Genomic DNA, 13,582 nt, shown 5'->3' with positions numbered 1-13,582 from the left:
ATTAGATTATCTGGTAAGAAATAAAGGCTTCATCATTGACTCAGTCATGTAGGTTTAGATATGGAGGCACATAGTAAACAAACATCACTTTGACTCACACGATCAGACAGGATTGTTCCAACCTGTTAATCATTAATACCGCTGATCTGATCACCACCATTTTTTCTATCTTTTTAAGACAACAGATAACCCAATTCGCTGCTGCTACATCACATCCAGTGCATTTATCTCTGCCCCTACTTGACTTTTTGTCAAAATAAAAGCACCTGGAATTCTAGGCACCAACCTGTTGATGAACAATCGCCTTTCATTTGATAGGAGATTTATGCCAACAAAAGGGCGTGTTTATAGATATACTTTAAAATAGCAAGCAATGTCAGACCATTCTGTATGGTCTTTGTCAGACCTGAAAAGTAAATAATCCATGAAGCCTGTGGAGGATTATACAAAGAGAGCAGAATCCTGATTCCTAATAATAATTCCTAAGATCTTCTACAAGAACCTTTGCTTGTAATAACCACATTTAGAGAATTCTTTTTTTCTTGGGACGATCATTGGACTCTATTCAGTCTGAACGTGTGCCGTGGATTATTTCTAATTTTTTTCCATGATTGGGGAAGAATTCTAGTTCATAGAATGCCAGTTGAGCAGTTTTCAGAGACACAGGAGGGAGAGTGTCCTTTCCAGAATGGGGAATCCCACAAAAAGAATAACCCAAGGATAGAAGACTGCTATGGAACAATGGTGGCGAAAGAACTGTCTTTTACACAAGAGGGATTGTGTCCTGAAGGGGAAGATCAAATAATGCTGACTCCAGAGGAAGAAGAAACATCAACGTGCATTGGAATAAAAACAGGTATTAACATGAATATTATATTTAAAATATTATTATCGTTATTACACATATAACAGCCAGTATAATATTATTATTATTATTATTATTGTTATTGTTATTACAAATATTATTATTGTTATTATAAGTTTACCAACCACTATAATATTAGTATTATTGTTTCTACAATCATTATTATTGTTATTATAAGTGTACCAACCTATATAGTATTAGTATTATTGTTACTACAATCATATTATTGTTATTATAAGTATACAACCAATATAATATTAGTATTATTATTACTACAATCATTACAGTATTATTGTTATTACAAGTATAACAACCATTATAGTATTAATATTAGTATTATTGTTACTACAATCATTAATATTGTTATTACAAGTATAACAATCAGTACAGTATTGTTATTACTGTTGCTAAAATCATTATTATTATTATTATTATTATTATTATTATTATTATTACATGTTTTATGTTTGGGTCTAGAATATTTTTTCAATTTATTTATTGCTTCTTAATCTCAGCTTCAGGATTCATACACTTATTTTGTATGAAGTTGTGATAGGGCTTTCATGCATATGTCCTCTGTTGTACCTCTATATGCTATTTAGTGACCAAAATAAGCAAAATGAAAAAAAACATTACTTCTGTAAGAGAATTTTTTCATATACAAGTAGATGAGCAGAGGCTGTACCGTACAACTGTGCACAAATGCTATAAGTACTATGTACTAAAAGCTAAATGTCATTTTATGCTATAAGTATAATCTGAAAATGAACATGATAATCTTATGACCAGGAAGATAGAAGGAAACACTTGCCTTATAAATATAATGATTTGGTGCTTTTCTGTATGTAGAACTGCATATGGCAAGTGAAACATTTTCATCAGACGAAGAAGATCTGGATATTATTTATAGGAAAACCAGCACAATGTGTAATAAAGGATCTCAGAAGAAATCAATCACCCAGATTATTAAGGATAAAAAGAAGCAAACCCAACTTACTTTACAATGGTAGGTCCAATTCTAACTTAACATGTCTTCTAAGGGCTAGTCATCTCAAAGAAGATGGCCAGGACCGTATGCGTAATGTAAGGTAGAACTCAAAATCACAAGAATCTGCTCTGATTAAAGGGTTAATCTGGAAGAGTATGTATAACGCGTACAAGTAAATATAATGTGACAATATTGTTTGCATCCAAATATTAGATTCACTGAACTAAACGCAATACTGAATTATTTTCGGAACTTTAATGTATGGTATTAGTTAATTAGACATTATTTAATGTATTAGTTTAATATGTTTTTCATACATCCATGGGTAAACTATAATACATGAATATATATTTATATTATAATTTATTAAGAATAAAGCCCCATGTTGCGGAAACACAGTGTCCTTTGTTAAAGATTTTGCTGCAGGTTTTGAGCCAAAGTCAGGAGTGGATTTAAAAGAAGTGAGAAGTAGAAGTACTACCTTTATATTGTCCATTCCTTTTGTAGCCACTCCTGACTTTGGCACAAAATATGCTGCATTTCCATGACGTTGGGCCTTCGCCTGACAGAGGTTTGACATGCAAATAAATTAGAGCCAGACACTACTACAATCTGGAATACAGAGCTTCTGATAGGACAGTAAATGCACAGAAGATGTTGACTAGAGATGAGCGAACACTAAAATGTTCGAGGTTCGAAATTCGATTCGAACAGCCGCTCAATGTTCGTGTGTTCGAATGGGTTTCGAACCCCATTATAGTCTATGGGGAACAGATACTCGTTAAGGGGGAAACCCAAATCCGTGTCTGGAGGGTCACCAAGTCCACTATGACACCCCAGGAAATGATGCCAACACCTCTGGAATGACACTGGGACAGCAGGGGAAGCATGTCTGGGGGCATCTAACACACCAAAGACCCTCTATTACCCCAACATCACAGCCTAACAACTACACACTTTACACACTCAATACCACATCTCTGACAGTAGGAAAACACCTTGAAACATGTGTATTTGGCACTTGCAGTGAGGAGAGCTTGTCACCAGCAGTGAATTTGGCCCTTGTAGTAAGTTGAGGTTGGCACCAACATTTGTTTTGAAAATCAGGGTGGATTGAGCCTCTAACCAGCAGAGTTTGGGCAAATTCATGGTGGAGGGAGCCTCTAAAAACCCCAGTTTGGACCAATTCATGGTGGAGGGAGCCTCTAAAAACCCCAGTTTGGACCAATTCATGGTGGAGGGAGCCTCTAAACACCCCAGTTTGGGCAAATTCATGGTGGAGGGAGCCTCTAAAAACCCCAGTTTGGACCAATTCATGGTGGAGGGAGCCTCTAACCAGCCCAGTGTGGGCAAATTCATGGTGGAGGGAGCCTCTAAAAAACCCAGTTTGGACCAATTCATGGTGGAGGGAGCCTCTAACCAGCCCAGTTTGGGCAAATTCATGGTGGAGGGAGCCTCTAAAAAACCCAGTTTGGACCAATTCATGGTGGAGGGAGCCTCTAACCAGCCCAGTTTGGGCAAATTCATGGTGGAGGGAGCCTCTAAAAAACCCAGTTTGGACCAATTCATGGTGGAGGGAGCCTCTAACCAGCCCAGTTTGGGCAAATTCATGGTGGAGGGAGCCTCTAAAAAACCCAGTTTGGACCAATTCATGGTGGAGGGAGCCTCTAACCAGCCCAGTTTGGGCAAATTCATGGTGGAGGGAGCCTCTAAACAGCCCAGTTTGGGCAAATTCATGGTGGAGGGAGCCTCTAACCAGCCCAGTTTGGACCAATTAATGGTGGAGGGAGCCTCTAACCAGCCCAGTTTGGACCAATTAATGGTGGAGGGAGCCTCTAACCAGCCCAGTTTGGACCAATTAATGGTGGAGGGAGCCTCTAACCAGCCCAGTTTGGACCAATTAATGGTGGAGGGAGCCTCTAACCACCCCAGTTTGGACCAATTAATGGTGGAGGGAGCCTCTAACCAGCCCAGTTTGGACCAATTAATGGTGGAGGGAGCCTCTAACCACCCCAGTTTGGACCAATTCATGGTGGAGGGAGCCTCTAAACAGCCAAGTTTGGACCAATTCATGGTGGAGGGAGCCTCTAAAAACCCCAGTTTGGACCAATTCATGGTGGAGGGAGCCTCTAAAAAACCCAGTTTGGACCAATTCATGGTGGAGGGAGCCTCTAACCAGCCCAGTTTGGACCAATTAATGGTGGAGGGAGCCTCTAAACAGCCAAGTTTGGACCAATTCATGGTGGAGGGAGCCTCTAAAAACCCCAGTTTGGACCAATTCATGGTGGAGGGAGCCTCTAACCAGCCCAGTTTGGGCAAATTCATGGTGGAGGGAGCCTCTAAACAGCCCAGTTTGGGCAAATTCATGGTGGAGGGAGCCTCTAAACAGCCCAGTTTGGGCAAATTCATGGTGGAGGGAGCCTCTAAAAACCCCAGTTTGGACCAATTCATGGTGGAGAAAGCCTCTAAAAACCCCAGTTTGGACCAATTCATGGTGGAGGGAGCCTCTAAAAAACCCAGTTTGGACCAATTCATGGTGGAGGGAGCCTCTAAACAGCCCAGTTTGGGCAAATTCATGGTGGAGGGAGCCTCTAAAAACCCCAGTTTGGACCAATTCATGGTGGAGGGAGCCTCTAAAAACCCCAGTTTGGACCAATTCATGGTGGAGGGAGCCTCTAAAAAACCCAGTTTGGACCAATTCATGGTGGAGGGAGCCTCTAAAAAACCCAGTTTGGACCAATTCATGGTGGAGGGAGCCTCTAACCAGCCCAGTTTGGACCAATTCATGGTGGAGGGAGCCTCTTAAAACCCCAGTTTGGACCAATTCATGGTGGAGGGAGCCTCTAAACAGCCCAGTTTGGACCAATTCATGGTGGAGGGAGCCTCTAAAAACCCCAATTTGGACCAATTCATGGTGGAGGGAGCCTCTAACCAGCCCAGTTTGGACCAATTCATGGTGGAGGGAGCCTCTAACCAGCCCAGTTTGGGCAAATTCATGGTGGAGGGAGCCTCTAAAAACCCCAATTTGGACCAATTCATGGTGGAGGGAGCCTCTAAACAGCCCAGTTTTGGCAAATTCATGGTGGAGGGAGCCTCTAAAAACCCCAGTTTGGACCAATTCATGGTGGAGGGAGCCTCTAACCAGCCCAGTTTGGGCAAAATCATGGTGGAGGGAGCCTCTAACCAGCAGAGTTGTGGGAAAGCAGGGTGGAGGGAGCCTCTAACCAGCAGAGTTGGTGGAAATCAGGGTGGAGGGAGCCTCTAACCAGCAGAGTTGGGGGAAATCATGTTGGAGGGAGCCTAGTATTAGCAGAATTGTGCAACGCTTATGGTGGATGAGTATGAGGATGCGGAGGAATTGGAGAGGTTGAGTACAGACATGGAGTTTCATGTTGGGGTGCTTTACACAGGTGGGCACAAAAATGAAGGCTCTATCCAGTGGTGGTTCATTTTTATCAAAGTGAGCCGGTCGGCACTCTCAGCTGACAGACGGGTGCGCTTGTCAGTGATGATGCCACCGGCTGCACTGAACACCCTCTCAGATAGGACGCTGGCGGCAGGACAGGACAGCACCTCCAAGGCATATAGGGCAAGTTCAAGCCACAGGTCCAACTTCGACACCCAATACGTGTAGGGCGCAGAGGGGTCGGAGAGGACAGGGCTGTGGTCGGAAAGGTATTCCCGCAACATGCGCCTATACTTCTCACGCCTGGTGACACTAGGACCCTCCGTGGCGGCACTTTGGCGAGGGGGTGCCATCAAGGTGTCCCAGACCTTAGACAGTGTGCCCCTCGTTTGTGTGGACCGGTGAGAACTTGGTTGCCTACTGGAGGAACTGCCCTCCCTGCCACCAACGTCACATCATGGAAACATCTCCATCATATTCTGCACCAATTGCCTGTGGCAAGCATTGATGCGATTGGCCCTCCCCTCTACCGGAATAAAAGACGAGATGTTGTTTTTATACCGGGGGCCAAGGATAGCAAAGATCCAGTACTGGTTGTCCTCCATGATTTTGACAATACGCTTGTCGGTTGTAAAGCACCCCAACATGAACTCAGCCATGTCTGCCACAGTGTTAGTTGGCATGACTCCTCTGGCCCCACCGGAAAGTTCAATCTCCATTTCCTCCTCATCCTCCATGTCTACCCATCCGCGCTGCAACAATGGGACGATTCGAAGTTGCCCGGAAGCCTCCTGTATCACCATCACATCATCGGACAACTCTTCTTCCTCCTCCTCCTCCTCCTCCATTAAACGCAGTGAAGCGGACAGATGTGTGGACCTACTCTCCAGCTGTGACGGATCGGATGCTATCCCTAACTCCTCTGTGTGATCTGAGTTATCCCTGATGTCAATCAGGGATTCTCTCAGAACACACAAGAGCGGGATTGTAAGGCTCACCATCGCATCCTCAGAGCTCACCCTCCTTGTGGACTCCTCAAAGACCCGTAGGATGTCACAAAGGTCTCTCATCCATGGCCACTCATGGATGTGAAACTGAGGCAGCTGACTTTGTGGCACCCTAGGGTTTTGTAGCTGGTATTCCATCAAAGGTCTCTGCTGCTCAACCACTCTATTCAACATCTGAAACGTTGAGTTCCAGCGTGTGGGGACGTCGCACAAAAGCCGGTGTTGTGGCACATGCAGGCGTTGCTGGAGAGATTTTAAGCTAGCAGCGGCTACTGTCGACTTGCGAAAGTGGGCGCACATGCGCCGCACTTTCACCAGTAGCTCTGGAACATTGGGGTAGCTCTTTAGGAAACGTTGCACCACTAGGTTGAAGACGTGGGCCAGGCATGGAACATGTTGGAGTCCGGCAAGCTCCAGAGCTGCTACCAGGTTCCGGCCGTTATCACAAACGACCATGCCTGGGCCCAGGTGCAGCGGCTCAAACCATATTGCCGTCTCATCGAGGAGGGCATCCCTCACCTCGGAGGCAGTGTGCTGTCTGTCCCCCAAGCTGATCAGCTTCAGCACAGCCTGCTGACGTCTACCAACGCCAGTGCTGCAACGTTTCCAACTCGTAGCTGGGGTCAATCTAACAGCGGAGGAGGAGGCGGTGGCGGAGGAGGAGGCGGTGGCGGAGGAGGAGGCGGTAGAGGAGGAGGAGGAGGGGGGTGTTCTTCTCGTGTCCCTGCCAGGAATGTTAGGCGGGGAGACGAGGTACACCGGGCCAGTTTGGGAAGCAGTCCCAGCCTCAACTACATTCACCCAGTGTGCCGTCAGTGAAATGTAGCGTCCCTGTCCGCATGCACTTGTCCACGCGTCGGTGGTCAAGTGGACCTTTGTGCAAAGCGCGGAACTAAGGGCCCGCCTGATGTTGAGTGACACGTGCTGGTGCAAGGCGGGGACGGCACACCGGGAGAAGTAGTGACGGCTAGGGACGGCATAGCGAGGTGCCGCAGTTGCCATCAGGTCCAGGAAGGCGGGAGTTTCAACAAGCCGGAACGCCAACATCTCCTGGGCCAGCAGTTTAGCGATGTTGGCGTTCAAGGCTTGCGCGTGTGGGTGGTTAGCAGTGTATTTCTGCCGCCGCTCCAATGTCTGAGAGATGGTGGGTTGTTGTAAAGAAACGCCTGATGGTGCCTTTGATGGTGCAGGAGAAGGAGATAAGACAGGACCAGGGGAGGATGAGGTAGAAGTCAACAAAGTGGCGGAGGCAGATGAAGTGGTGTCCTGGCTCGTCCTCTGGAGTGCATCGCCAGCACAGTCAGCAGTGGCAGTGGCAGAGGCAGAGGCAGAGGCAGTGGCAGTGGCGTGAACGGCAGGCGGCCTTTGTCCTGCCGTTGCTGCCTGCCACTGATTCCAGTGCTTGGATTCCAAATGACGGCGCATTGAAGTGGTGGACAGGTTGCTCTTCTCAGAGCCCCTAATCAATTTCGAGAGGCAAATTGTGCAGACAACACTATATCTGTCCTCGGCGCATTCCTTGAAAAAACTCCACACCTTCGAGAAACGTGCCCTCGAGGTGGGAGTTTTTCGGGGCTGGGTACGAACTGGAACATCTTGGGAGATTCCGGGTGTGGCCTGGCTTCGCCTAAGCTGCTGACCTCTGCCTCTGCCTCTAGCTACCCTTTTTGGTGCTGCACCTGCCTCAACATCCACACTACTTTCCCCGCTTGACATCCCCCCTGTCCAGGTCGGGTCAGTGTCCTCATCATCCACCACTTCCTCTTCCAACTCCTGTCTCATCTCCTCCTCCCGCACAATGCGCCGGTCAACTGGATGCCCTGACGGCAACTGCGTCACATCATCGTCGATGAGGGTGGGTTGCTGGTCATCCACCACCAAATCGAACGGAGATGGAGGAGACTCTAGTGTTTGAGCATCTGGACACAGATGCTCCTCTGTTAGGTTCGTGGAATCGTGACGTGGAGAGGCAGGTTGAGGGACAATGAAAGGAGCGGAGAACAGCTCTGGGGAGCAGGGACAGTTTGGGTTATTGTTCTGTAAAGCTTCGGAATTTTGGGAGGAAGGAAGACAAGACTGTTGGGTAATAGGAGGAGAGGAGGCAGAGTCTGACTGGCTGCTGGACAATGTGCTGTAAGCGTTCTCTGACAGCCATTGCAAGACCTGTTCCTGGTTCTCGGGCCTACTAAGGTTTGTACCCTGCAGTTTAGTTAATGTGGCAAGCAACCCTGGCACTGTGGAGTGGCGCAATGCTTGCTGCCCCACAGGAGTAGGCACGGGACGCCCTGTGGCTTCACTGCTACCTTGCTCCCCAGAACCATTCCCCCGACCTCGCCCACGGCCTCGTCCACGTCCCTTTCCGGGAGCCTTGCGCATTTTGAATTCCTAGTTAGAAATTGGCACTGTATACCAGTAGTAAAAATTGTGGGTGCACGTAACCCCAATATATTCTTTGAATTCCCAGTCAGAAACTGGCACTATATGGCAGTAGCAAGAAATGAGGGTATTTATAACCCCAATATATTCTTTGAATTCCCAGTCAGACAATGGCACTGTATACCAGTAGTAAAAATTGTGGGTGCACGTAACCCCAATATATTCTTTGAATTCCCAGTCAGACACTGGCACTATATGGCAGTAGCAAGAAATGAGGGTATTTGTATTCCCAATATATTCTTTGAATTCCCAGTCAGACAATGGCACTGTATACCAGTAGTAAAAATTGTGGGTGCACGTAACCCCAATATATTCTTTGAATTACCAGTCAGAAACTGGCACTATATGGCAGTAGCAAGAAATGAGGGTATTTGTATTCCCAATATATTCTTTGAATTCCCAGTCAGACAATGGCACTGTATACCAGTAGTAAAAATTGTGGGTGCACGTAACCACAATATATTCTTTGAATTACCAGTCAGAAACTGGCACTATATGGCAGTAGCAAGAAATGAGGGTATTTATAACCCCAATATATTCTTTGAATTCCCAGTCAGACAATGGCACTGTATACCAGTAGTAAAAATTGTGGGTGCACGTAACCCCAATATATTCTTTGAATTCCCAGTCAGACACTGGCACTATATGGCAGTAGCAAGAAATGAGGGTATTTGTATTCCCAATATATTCTTTGAATTCCCAGTCAGACAATGGCACTGTATACCAGTAGTAAAAATTGTGGGTGCACGTAACCCCAATATATTCTTTGAATTACCAGTCAGAAACTGGCACTATATGGCAGTAGCAAGAAATGAGGGTATTTGTATTCCCAATATATTCTTTGAATTCCCAGTCAGACAATGGCACTGTATACCAGTAGTAAAAATTGTGGGTGCACGTAACCCCAATATATTCTTTGAATTCGCAGTCAGACACTGGCACTATATGGCAGTAGCAAGAAATGAGGGTATTTGTATTCCCAATATATTCTTTGAATTCCCAGTCAGACAATGGCACTGTATACCAGTAGTAAAAATTGTGGGTGCACGTAACCCCAATATATTCTTTGAATTACCAGTCAGACACTGGCACTATATGGCAGTAGCAAGAAATGAGGGTATTTATAACCCCAATATATTCTTTGAATTCCCAGTCAGACAATAGCACTGTATACCAGTAGTAAAAATTGTGGGTGCACGTAACCCCAATATATTCTTTGAATTACCAGTCAGAAACTGGCACTATATGGCAGTAGCAAGAAATGAGGGTATTTGTATTCCCAATATATTCTTTGAATTCCCAGTCAGACAATGGCACTGTATACCAGTAGTAAAAATTGTGGGTGCACGTAACCCCAATATATTCTTTGAATTCCCAGTCAGACACTGGCACTATATGGCAGTAGCAAGAAATGAGGGTATTTGTATTCCCAATATATTCTTTGAATTCCCAGTCAGACAATGGCACTGTATACCAGTAGTAAAAATTGTGGGTGCACGTAACCCCAATATATTCTTTGAATTACCAGTCAGAAACTGGCACTATATGGCAGTAGCAAGAAATGAGGGTATTTATAACCCCAATATATTCTTTGAATTCCCAGTCAGACAATGGCACTGTATACCAGTAGTAAAAATTGTGGGTGCACGTAACCCCAATATATTCTTTGAATTCCCAGTCAGACACTGGCACTATATGGCAGTAGCAAGAAATGAGGGTATTTGTATTCCCAATATATTCTTTGAATTCCCAGTCAGACAATGGCACTGTATACCAGTAGTAAAAATTGTGGGTGCACGTAACCCCAATATATTCTTTGAATTACCAGTCAGAAACTGGCACTATATGGCAGTAGCAAGAAATGAGGGTATTTATAACCCCAATATATTCTTTGAATTCCCAGTCAGACAATGGCACTGTATACCAGTAGTAAAAATTGTGGGTGCACGTAACCCCAATATATTCTTTGAATTCCCAGTCAGACACTGGCACTATATGGCAGTAGCAAGAAATGAGGGTATTTGTATTCCCAATATATTCTTTGAATTCCCAGTCAGACAATGGCACTGTATACCAGTAGTAAAAATTGTGGGTGCACGTAACCCCAATATATTCTTTGAATTACCAGTCAGAAACTGACACTATATGGCAGTAGCAAGAAATGAGGGTATTTGTATTCCCAATATATTCTTTGAATTCCCAGTCAGACAATGGCACTGTATACCAGTAGTAAAAATTGTGGGTGCACGTAACCACAATATATTCTTTGAATTACCAGTCAGAAACTGGCACTATATGGCAGTAGCAAGAAATGAGGGTATTTATAACCCCAATATATTCTTTGAATTCCCAGTCAGACAATGGCACTGTATACCAGTAGTAAAAATTGTGGGTGCACGTAACCCCAATATATTCTTTGAATTCCCAGTCAGAAACTGGCACTATATGGCAGTAGCAAGAAATGAGGGTATTTGTATTCCCAATATATTCTTTGAATTCCCAGTCAGACAATGGCACTGTATACCAGTAGTAAAAATTGTGGGTGCACGTAACCCCAATATATTCTTTGAATTCCCAGTCAGACACTGGCACTATATGGCAGTAGCAAGAAATGAGGGTATTTGTATTCCCAATATATTCTTTGAATTCCCAGTCAGACAATGGCACTGTATACCAGTAGTAAAAATTGTGGGTGCACGTAACCCCAATATATTCTTTGAATTACCAGTCAGACACTGGCACTATATGGCAGTAGCAAGAAATGAGGGTATTTATAACCCCAATATATTCTTTGAATTCCCAGTCAGACAATGGCACTGTATACCAGTAGTAAAAATTGTGGGTGCACGTAACCCCAATATATTCTTTGAATTACCAGTCAGAAACTGGCACTATATGGCAGTAGCAAGAAATGAGGGTATTTGTATTCCCAATATATTCTTTGAATTCCCAGTCAGACAATGGCACTGTATACCAGTAGTAAAAATTGTGGGTGCACGTAACCACAATATATTCTTTGAATTACCAGTCAGAAACTGGCACTATATGGCAGTAGCAAGAAATGAGGGTATTTGTATTCCCAATATATTCTTTGAATTCCCAGTCAGACAATGGCACTGTATACCAGTAGTAAAAATTGTGGGTGCACGTAACCCCAATATATTCTTTGAATTCCCAGTCAGACACTGGCACTATATGGCAGTAGCAAGAAATGAGGGTATTTGTATTCCCAATATATTCTTTGAATTCCCAGTCAGACAATGGCACTGTATACCAGTAGTAAAAATTGTGGGTGCACGTAACCCCAATATATTCTTTGAATTCCCAGTCAGACACTGGCACTATATGGCAGTAGCAAGAAATGAGGGTATTTGTATTCCCAATATATTCTTTGAATTCCCAGTCAGACAATGGCACTGTATACCAGTAGTAAAAATTGTGGGTGCACGTAACCCCAATATATTCTTTGAATTACCAGTCAGAAACTGGCACTATATGGCAGTAGCAAGAAATGAGGGTATTTGTGTTCCCAATATATTCTTTGAATTCCCAGTCAGACAATGGCACTGTATACCAGTAGTAAAAATTGTGGGTGCACGTAACCCCAATATATTCTTTGAATTCCCAGTCAGACACTGGCACTATATGGCAGTAGCAAGAAATGAGGGTATTTGTATTCCCAATATATTCTTTGAATTCCCAGTCAGACAATGGCACTGTATACCAGTAGTAAAAATTGTGGGTGCACGTAACCCCAATATATTCTTTGAATTCCCAGTCAGACACTGGCACTATATGGCAGTAGCAAGAAATGAGGGTATTTGTATTCCCAATATATTCTTTGAATTCCCAGTCAGACAATGGCACTGTATACCAGTAGTAAAAATTGTGGGTGCACGTAACCCCAATATATTCTTTGAATTACCAGTCAGACACTGGCACTATATGGCAGTAGCAAGAAATGAGGGTATTTGTATTCCCAATATATTCTTTGAATTCCCAGTCAGACAATGGCACTGTATACCAGTAGTAAAAATTGTGGGTGTATATAGCCCCAATTCTATTGCTAGGGGACTTGCAGGGTATTTCTGGGGTGAAGGTGGGGGGGCACACCGTTGGAACGGGTATCGGGGTATATATCGGGTATACGGGAATACACTGACAGTGTATTCCATTCAGGATCCTGGGAAAGCTGGGTTGCGGCGATTGAGCCCGTCAGTGCCACGTTACACTGACAAGCTTCTCCCTGGAATTTAGCTCTTACAAGAGCTGTTGGTTGTCTTCTCCTTCCTATCCTAGCCTGTCCCTGCCTACCCAGAATCTAAGCCCTAGCTAGCTGGACGGAAACCTCCGTCCTCGGTGAATTGCAAGCTCAGAATGACGCGAACCTGGGCGGCGCTGTTCTTTTAAATTAGAGGTCACATGTTTTCGGCAGCCAATGGGTTTTGCCTACTTTTCTCAACGTCACCGGTGTCGTAGTTCCTGTCCCACCTACCCTGCGCTGTTATTGGAGCAAAAAAGGCGCCAGGGAAGGTGGGAGGGGAATCGAGTAATGGCGCACTTTACCACGCGGTGTTCGATTCGATTCGAACATGCCGAACAGCCTAATATCCGATCGAACATGAGTTCGATAGAACACTGTTCGCTCATCTCTAATGTTGACAATGCCAGTAATACAATACTTCTGTTAAATAACTGTATATTCAGATACCAGGAGATAGCGGAATATAAATTTGTTTTTGTACCCCATTGCTGGAATTGTAAATCTTAGCACCAAGCAGTATACACTTTGTTGTAAATAAACGCAATTGTAAGGAAAATCAATTTGCCTTGAGTGGGATCCTTTATGTAAATCTTAGCAGTTACATTTACACAGTGCT

At 44.5% G+C, this 13,582-nt stretch overlaps 1 protein-coding gene across 1 annotated transcript in view; it reads left to right on the top strand.

The window, feature by feature from the left end:
- The first annotated feature begins 636 nt into the window (after window positions 1-636).
- RFX6 (regulatory factor X6) overlaps window positions 637-13,582 on the top strand; it is a 93,493-nt gene continuing 80,547 nt past the window's right edge. The window contains exons 1-2 of the mRNA XM_075268089.1: window positions 637-856; window positions 1,715-1,871. Of these exons, the coding sequence (XP_075124190.1) occupies window positions 637-856; window positions 1,715-1,871 (377 nt within the window). The remainder of the gene's footprint in view (window positions 857-1,714; window positions 1,872-13,582) is intronic.

This window comes from Leptodactylus fuscus, chromosome 3 (assembly GCF_031893055.1).
Source record: "Leptodactylus fuscus isolate aLepFus1 chromosome 3, aLepFus1.hap2, whole genome shotgun sequence".
In the NCBI taxonomy this organism is placed as follows: Eukaryota; Metazoa; Chordata; class Amphibia; order Anura; family Leptodactylidae; genus Leptodactylus; species Leptodactylus fuscus.
Note: the sequence above shows the minus strand (reverse complement) of the source record. Positions and strands in the feature narration are given on the sequence as shown.